General features: G+C 35.6%; 1 protein-coding gene across 2 annotated transcripts in view; it reads left to right on the top strand.

Moving 5' to 3' along the window:
- Positions 1–573: 573 nt before the first annotated feature.
- Positions 574–9,721, top strand: part of LOC115219773 (eukaryotic translation initiation factor 2D) — a 32,525-nt gene continuing 23,377 nt past the window's right edge. The window contains exons 1-4 of one of the 2 annotated variants that reach the window (XM_029790025.2): positions 574–688; positions 5,309–5,499; positions 7,030–7,113; positions 9,318–9,420. In XM_029790025.2, the coding sequence (XP_029645885.1) occupies positions 633–688; positions 5,309–5,499; positions 7,030–7,113; positions 9,318–9,420 (434 nt within the window). In that variant the 5' untranslated portion in view covers positions 574–632. Of the gene's footprint in view, positions 689–1,483; positions 1,624–5,308; positions 5,500–7,029; positions 7,114–9,317; positions 9,421–9,721 lie in introns of those variants that run through there. The other variant, XM_029790027.2, reaches the window with a different exon arrangement.

Below are 9,721 nucleotides of genomic sequence, written 5' to 3'. Positions count from 1 at the left end.
CAAATCAGTGCCTTGGGGCTACACTGAGGAAAATGTTTAACATAGAAAGTATTGGAGGGAACTTAAGGCATGGAACAGTTGGAAATGGATGCAGATATATCAGAAGTCCTGGTTTTAATGTGTCCGATGATTTTGATGATAATGATTTATGTTACTTATCATCTTACGAATATATATATAAAGAGAGAGAGGCCTTGAGCCAACAGGTTTTGGCATCTGATAAGCCGTAAAGCCATGTGCATTATGGACGTGAAACCCAGGGTACTCCCATACACACACACACAGAGTTTTACATCGAAGTTTATTTCCTCTTAAAATATTCTTTAAAACATTTTCCCGCGCTTTGTGTTTCGTCTGCTGTTTTGGAACGAGTTAATATTCTAAATACGAAAGGTTTCCTTTTTGTAAAATTAATAATGTGAATGATGAAATATTATACACACACACGCATAAGTCTGTGCATATATATTTTTGCGTGAAATATTCTAAGCTGAGTGAGGATGGATAGAATTTATTGTAGCGAATCGAAACTATAAATAAGCCGGAAGTTAACTTCTTCATTTTAGAGATCCAATACTTTTTGTAAAAGGTATTTCCGGTTTAGTGATTGTATTTAATTGGCATCATCACTCATGTTTAAGAAGAGCTTTCGTGTTAAAACCCAATCGTCCTTAAAGGGTTCTGACAGGTATCAATTATTACTTTTGATGCTTCAACATGGTTAGAATTTCCTTTGAAATAATGGAAATGTTATTTGTTAACTGTAGAAATACATCTTCGTAAATAATTCAAATTTTAAAACTGATTTAGTTTTGAGACCACGCACATAACACAGTACATTGCACTTTAATTAATAATCCCTTACAAGCCGAAGTATGTAAACTTGAAAACATATGCCCAGCACACTGCTTATTTAAATAACTCGAATAGATATAGTCAGCGGTATTACATTTACCACACCAGCTGACATTCAGCGAAACTCAGCATGGATAGTGTTTTCTTATGTTTACTAATTGATATAAAGCCATATATTTCTCTGTGTGTGTGTGTGTGAATTTTGTTGACTAATAAATATTTTTGATAACATTTGTATGTAGGAAATATGTACTCTAGTTAGCTGTACAAATATACTTCAGAATTATAAAGAAGTGTCTCTTTTTATAATGTTCTAATATTTAAAATGCTACACAAAAACAATTCATTCTGTTAAGCTACAAAGAAATACGAAATTTCTTCGCTCGCAAAGCCAAACCATGGCAATAAAGAGAGTACTCCCATCATATTAACAACTTTGGACGTTTGTAACTACCAATAAAAAAAAAATAACTATAATTAGCTTGTTCCATATTTATGTATTAGCTCTGTCTATTACATCGTATCAGAATTTATATACAACTAGGAATCCACTCAATAAAGAGAAAAAGAAACTACAATAAAATAAAGTGTAAAATTAAAAGGGAAATTAGTTTTCTCCTTACCTCCCTTTGATTAATATCTTCGATTTTTGCTCAAAATGTCAACCGCAATGAAGTTCATTATTTCTAGTCTATCAAAAATCACACACACACAGATGGCTGTATGGGGAAGTGTATGAAGAATCTTAAAGCTGATATCCGTATGAAGGTCTCTAAATGCTCATAAATTCTCATTGATAAAAGTTATTAATCTGACAATTTCTATCAACTTGCCAAGTTTCTGCACCATCTTTTACAAGATATATTGAAATGTAGATTTTGTATTCAAATAATGTGGAGTCTTCGTAAAATTGCTTCTAATACGTAAACTTAATCTTTTACAGCTATGAAAGTGTGCTTCAGTATACCTTACCGTATTAAGTATGCGTGTTGGTGCTATGAAGTTTGTTTTGTAAACCACATTGCTCCAGGTTTGATAGCATAAGTATCACGCTACTACTGTCTTGTGTTCATGTACACCATGTACGTGGAATTTAATAAAACCTGTAGTGTGTGTGTATGTGTGTAGATATAGAATAACTATATAATATATATCTAACAGTATAACCCTGAGAACATATTCTGGTACCATGTCACTACCGTCTTTATTTCTCTTCCCACTTGCACCCTGATTAATCCCACCTGCAATTATACAGTGAAACATAGCTTTGTATCTCTTCTTCCAGAAAACATATTCCTGACCGTTCTTTCATACTTGAAACCTCAGCACCAAGTGTAAAGCCGCCTCCCACTATACTATACTTCTACTCAGTCAATGGGATATTTAGTCTTGCGAGGGACATGGTGATCTCACTGGTGTTGGTACCACAAAAAAAAACAAAAAACATCCAGTACATTTTGTGAAGTGGTTGTCATTAGAAAAGGCATCCAGTTGTAAAAACTGTCATCAATGCTTCATCAGAGCATAGCACAATTCGATTTGTTACATCCTATTCAACCATTTGGGAGACAAGTGTTGGATGATGATGATGTTTATATATATATACACACACACACACACATCATTTTTCTATGCATGCATGGGTTAGACAAATATGTTATAGAGGTGTTGTTTTATAGCTAGATGCTCTTCCTGACACTAACCTTACCTGTTTTTCAAATAAGGGGCCTCTTATTCCATACAACTTAATAGGTGTCAAGCTAATGGATGATTTGTCTATAGTTCTGACAAAAGTAACACCACTTGTCTGTTGCAACTTTAGTAGAAGCAAGCACGTGAACTGGCAGACACACATATGCATGTGTGTATCCTCATCATTCAATGTTTGTCTTCTATGCTGGCATGAGTTGCAGAAGATTGCACTAAGCCTCAGTGTCTGCTTTGGCATGCTTTCTATGGCTGGATGCCCTTCCTAATGCCAGCCACTTCACAGAATGTACTGGGTGCTTATTGCATAGCATTAGCGCTAATGAAGTTACCAAGAATCTCACAATACAACATTCCTCTCAACCGAGGGTTATGTAGTATTGATGAAGGTGGCTTTATGCTAGATGATTGGAGGTTAGATTATGAGAGAACGACCAAAACTAATGTCTTGCTGTAGAGGGGATACGTGGTTACCCTAGCTGGAAAGGAGTAAATGTGGTGATGAAAATGTGTCATGTAACTGGAAGGTCAATAAAAGAGAAGTGGTCCAGATTGATTGGATGGGGTGAAAAAGTTGGTAAGTTTGTGAGAGTGTTTGATGGATAAAGATGGAAGCAGAGGTGAATGGTGAACACAGGTGAAAATGTGGTCAGTGGTGAATATCAGTGTGTGTGTATATATGTATATATATATATTTTATTCTTCTACTTATTTCGACCCCAGGACTTATTCTTTTCTTAGCCTAGTACTTATTTTATCAATTTCTTTTGCCAAACTGCTAGCTTACAGGGACATAAACACACTAGCATTGGTTGTCAAGCGATGGCAAGGGGAAAAACACAGACACACACACACATATATAGACGACAGACTTCTTTTAATTTTGTCTACCAAATACACTCAAGGCTTTGGTCGGTCTGAGGCTATAGTAGAAGACACTTGCCAAAGGTGCCACGCAGTGGGACGGAACTTGGAACCATGTGTTTAGGAAGCAAGCTTCTTACCACACAGCCATGCCTGCGCTTTATATATATATATATATATATATATATATATATATATATATATATATATTATATATATATATATATCATCATCATCATGAAATATACACACATATAGGATGGGCTGTTTCTGTTATTAATGCCACTCAGAAGTCATTAGTCAGCCTTTAAACCTTTACTTAAGGTCAATTTTTACACAAGTTTATATGGTTCTGTATGACCCAAGCAAACATAGAAAAGTAGATGTTAACATGTAAAAAAAGTGTGTATAAAATATAAGATGATGATGAATAAAAAATTATGTGTGTATAGTTACTTTTCCTGCAGCTAACTAACTCAGTAGGAAGATGGCATCAGTGGTACATCTACCTTACAAAATTTAATTGCACTGCATCTATGTTAATTCTCATCTTAATCAATTATTCCTACAATTCTTTTACTAGCTTTCATATCCTCTTTCAACAATTTAATAGCTCTGTAATTTCCTCTTTCTAGTGTGTCACCTTGATTATTGACAGTATATTGAAAGAACAAGTCAAAATCTGAATTAACAGAATGAATGTTATTGTTCACTTTCACTGTGATATTTGAGTATCAACATTGGATGGGCTAGTTGAGTGCTGCACACATACCATAGATGGTAAATTCATCATGAATATTAAGTTGACTCAGTAATATAATTAAAGATTAAAATTCGTAACTCCCTGACTTGAGAGAGTTACTGCTGGAAGACCATGTGTGTGGCAGCAGGATTCAGCTTCTTGCTATACCTCCAGAAAGAACAAGAAGTGGTTGTCAGAGAATCACTGCAACTTCACCTGCCTCAGTTTCTGACTTTCTAATTCCCCTAGTTGTAATTCCATGGATTACTATGTGTGAGGCTTGGTTGAGAAAGACTCCAACTGCTTTTCCTGCAACACCAAGGCAGGCGGCTAAGATCAAGGAGTTGTTCAAAGATCTCAGGAACACAATGAGAAATGCTTGGACCAGGTTCTGTAGCTGTCTTGAGGCCATGGTGGAAGCTAACGGTGGCTACTTTGAGTAAACTATCTCCCAGCCATAATCTAATTGATATTTAAAAAATTTTTTTAGAAATACTTTTATTTTTGGAAGGGAAGTTGTGCTTCCTTTTCCTTTTATGCAAACTGCCAGATTTAGCTTGAACGCCCTATATGTGTGTGTGTGTGTGTGTTACTGTTTCCTCTCCTTCATATCCCATCCAACCCATACCAGCTTTGAAAGGTGATGATGGAGAAGATGAAGATTATGTACATATATGGCTTATAACATTCAATCTGAAGGCGAGTGCTTGCCCAAAATCTCATACAATGGAATAGAGTACAAAACCATGCAGTTGCAAGGGAAACTTTTTCAAAACACAACTTTCCATCCATCTATATACTTGATACATATATCTGTTTAGCACAATAATATAAAAACATTGGTGCATAAACACGAAATATGCAGTCAATATTGTTTGTGGCTGCTTTATGCTAACACCAGTTTGAAAACTGATGTTGTTATTTATGTTGTCTGTTTTTGTTTTGTAACTTAGTGGTTCAACAAACAGATTTCAATAAAATAGCACTGAAATATATACTATACTAAATTTGTAACCTGTATATTTGTGTAAAATGACATATATTAAAAAACTGTCATTTCCTATTTCCAGAATAAGCACATTTTAATACACAATTATATAATACTTTCTTTTTTATCTGATTTTGAATTTATGATTTTAGGAAGAAACTCAGAGCTGACTTAGTTAAAGCTTTCCCATCTTTAGATGAAGAAGCTCTTGAAGAATTATGTCCAAGCAAAGGCGATGTTTCTGTTATGAAAATTTCTACACACACTGGGGAAATTGGCTTTGTCTATTTTTATCAGAGAGATCCTCTTGTGTTTGAACTCCATAAAACATTTTATCCAACAGGTGAGCCAGTTCTTTAGTGATTTTTGACTTTATTTGAATTAAAGTTTAAAGATTGTAGTCATTATTAAATTATATAAATTGGTTGAGCTTCTATTTTTTTTTGACCGTTCAGTATTATACTTGCAAATTTTGCAGTTTGATCGTTCAGTATATACTAATCGCTTTTTGCTGAAATTCATCCTCACACCTTTGAACATGGCCTTAGGCCCAATTCAGATAGCTTTGTGAAGCTACTGGAGACTGGTCACTCGCTGGCTTGAGAGAGTTACTGCTGGAAGGCCATGTGTCTTGCAGCAGGATTCAGTTACATGCCATACCTCCAGAAAGAGTCAGAAGTAGTTGTCAGAGAATTTCTACGACTTCATCAGCCCCAATTTCTGACCTCCTAATTCTCTTGATTGTAGCCCCATAGATTACTTTGTGTGAGATATGGTTGAGAACAACACCAACCACTTTTTCTGCAACGCTGTAGCTGAGCTGATGGCCAAGATCAAGGAGGTGTTGAAAGATCTTTGATGCACATAATGATGATGATAAGATTAAAAAATTAACCTTATAAATACTATCTGGACTAGATTTTAAAAAAAAACTTAACTATTTAGCATTTAAACCAGCCATGTCTGGTGTATATATTCTACCTGTTTTATGTTCAAACCAACCAGATCTGGCCTTTCACACCTACCTTCTAATGTCATTCTAAAAATAATCAATCACATCATCAAAATCTACAAGCTACGAGATAATACATGACTATAATGTGAATAAATAAGCATTACATTTGACAAGAGTAATCTGAATGCAAAAAGGTTAATCTAAAATGTGTAAGAGCTTTCTCATTTTTTAGTATGTTTTATTTACAAAAATATTTAATGAATTAATTGTAATAAAGATTCGTTAACTGTGACTAAAGTAATACGGGGTATCAATAAAAAAAGGACAGACACACTCACTATTTGATTACAGCAGTTATAATATATGTTAGTCAAAACTAAACTGGAGAATTATTTGCAAAGAATATATACTTTCATGGATGAAGTGTTAAATGTTGTACAACTTTTCTTTAAAATGTACAGAAACATAGGCGCAGGAGTGGCTGTGTGGTAAGTAGCTTGTCTACCAACCACATGGTTCCGGGTTCAGTCCCACTGCGTGGCACCCTGGGCAAGTGTCTTCTACTATAGCCTCGGGCCGACCAAAGCCTTGTGAGTGGATTTGGTAGACGGAAACTGAAAGAAGCCCATCGTATATATGTATATATATATATATGCGTGTGTGTGTTTGTATGTCTGTGTTTGTCCCCTAGCATTGCTTGACAACCGATGCTGGTGTGTTTATGTCCCCGTTACTTAGCGGTTCGGCAAAAGAGACCGATAAAATAAGTACTGGGCTTACAAAAGAATAAGTCCCGGGGTCGAGTTGTCGATTAAAAGGCGGTGCTCCAGCATGGCCACAGTCAAATGACTGAAACAAGTAAAAGAGTAAAGAGTAAACATATTTTGTTGTAACATTAAAAAAAAATATCTTTTACAGTTTACCTTCTATGGAAACACCCAAAACTTCTGGAACCATTTACAACATGGCCTACAGTTTTCACAAAGATTGCAGGAGGAGCTGGTAAAATCATTTCTTTTCTATGGTTCTTTTTGTATATATTTACATCAATTAGTTAAGTGGTTCTCAAACTTCTTTGGGTTTACCACAATTTTCATCCATTCATCCCTTTTATTTGTATACTGTTCCTGGAAAGCTTGTTGAGGTAGAGTCCTCAGATAATCTCCTCTGTAGGATCCTTTCAGAAGCAACTATCATTACACTTATCAGCTGGATTCCCAAGCATGACCAACTGAGATTATGGACATTATCCAGCTATCTCATTCATGGTCTACCCCTATATCTCCTGCTTGTTGGCTCAACTTAAAGCATCCATCTTGGCATTGGTTATTCTGCGTCTTTTGTAAGAGACACTTGTCCAAGGTACAATGGGATTGCAGTCTAAACTATGCAGTTGTTAAGTAAACTTATCTATGTTATCAGTGCCTTGTCTTAGATAAACTGATGATGCCTTTAATTTTCTTTTACCTATTAATTTCTTTCAATCTATTTAACCATATAGTCAACATAAACCAGCTTATTATAATCTGTTTATATTTCACTATAATCTTTATATGTGTATGTGGATTTACAACACAGTTTCTAGAAAACATTAGGTATAATAAGATAGACATCATAGTGCCTTTTCTTAAAGACAGAGAAAGAGAATAACTACATTAACCCTTTAGCATTTAAATTGGTCATATCTGGCCCAAATATTCTATATGTTTTATATTCAAACTGGCCATATCTAACCTCTCACACCTAACCTACTCTGACATTCTGAAAATAACCAATCACATAATTGAAACCTCAAGAGTATAAGAGAATGCATGATTTATTCAAAACAATTTGAATATAAAAGCTTTACATTTGTCAGAGTAATCTTAATGCTAAAAAGTTAACCTTTCATGTATCAGTTACGTTACTAAAGTTTTTCTTGATTAGAAAAAGAAATAAAGAATATTCCCATCTTCGTAGATGAAATTAAAGGTTTCTGACACAACCACCACTCCTCACCATACACTGGGGTCTTATTCTGAAACTATATAGTCCTCTCCATCCAGTCCTTCATGTCATTGCTCCATCTTTGTTTTTGTTACTCATATGTGATAAAGATACAGGTGTGGCTGTGTGGTTAAGAAGTTTGCTTCTCAACCACATGGTTTCGGGTTCAGTTCCATTGCATGACAACTTTGGCAAATGTCTTTTCCTATAACTCCGGCTGACCAAAGCCTTGTGAGTGAATGTGATAGATGGTAACTGAATGAAGCTCATGATATATGAGTGTGTATGTATGTATAAAAGTATATGTCAGTGTGTGAAGGCACATAGTTCAGTAGTTAGAGCGCCAGGCTCACAATCATGAGGTAATGATTTCAATTCCCAGACTGAACTGTGTGTTGTATCCTTGTGCAAGACACTTTATTCCACATTGCTCCAGTTCACTCAGCTGTAGAAATGAAAGGCTAGTATGCATGAGCAACTGCTTGTCTTCCATAAGCAACCTTGCCTGGACTTGTGCCTTGCAGGGTAACTTCCTAGGTGCAATGCATTGGGGTCGATGTAGTCAATTTACAACCTTGCCCAAAATTGATGGCCTTGTGCCAAAATTTGAATTCACCACTATTATGATGATGTTTTCTGCCTATCTAACTTCCAAGGATGCAGGTACAGAGGTTTTAGTCTCTGGTAGCATGACCAAAATATTGCAGTATTTGTTTTTTAATCATCATCATCAGCAACTCATGTTCCCATCCTCTCTAGGACAGAGCTGTTCACCCACTTTATCTACAATACTTGCCTGTAGCATGTCAGCATAAACAGCCTTAATTGCTTAGTATCTGTCATCTTTAGGCTCCATACTTCACACCCATACAGTGCTGCTGGCTAGAACAAGGTTTTTAAAAGTTTTAGCTTGATGCTTTTGCTGAGGGCACAGTCTCTCCATATTGTATTGAGTGACCGCATGACTGATCTTTGTGCACCAAGTATCTCTCTGGTTCCTTGGTTGCAGTTTGCTGTTTGGTCAACAATAGAGACAAGTACATTGAACTTGTCAATCTGGGTTCTAACATGACTACTTGGAATTATATGGTAAACTACTCAATGTTAAATCGTATTGTTTATGAGTTACTAGTCTTCTATTTTAACTTACAAAAAAAAATTTAAATGTTAGTCTGAAAATTAACTTGAAAGGTAATGGATTTGTCTTTTTTATTTTTAAGATTTAATGCTTCCTGGTGTAATAATGAAAGGAGATGTGTTCCCATGGACCTTCAAACATATAAAAAAGGGAGACGTTTGTTCTGTCAATGTTCAGGGCAACCAGTAAGTATGTTCAATAACTTTGAAGGCATGTGGCTTAGTGGTTAGGGTAATCAGTTTACGTAAGGTTGTGAGTTTGATTCTTGACAGTGTGTTGTGTCCTTGAGCAAGACTCTTTACTTCATGTTACTTCAGTTCACCCAGCTGGCAAAAATGAGTTGTATCTGTAATTCAAAGGGCCAGCCTTGTCACATTCTATGTCACACTGAATCTCCCTGAGAACTGGGTTAAGGATAAGTGTGCTCAGCCACTTGCACGTTTACTTCATGAGCAGGCTGTTCTGTTGATCTGATCAACTGGAACC

This window comes from Octopus sinensis, linkage group LG15 (genome assembly GCF_006345805.1).
Source record: "Octopus sinensis linkage group LG15, ASM634580v1, whole genome shotgun sequence".
Classification (NCBI taxonomy): domain Eukaryota; kingdom Metazoa; phylum Mollusca; class Cephalopoda; order Octopoda; family Octopodidae; genus Octopus; species Octopus sinensis.
This window is presented reverse-complemented; position numbering and strand designations above follow the sequence as displayed.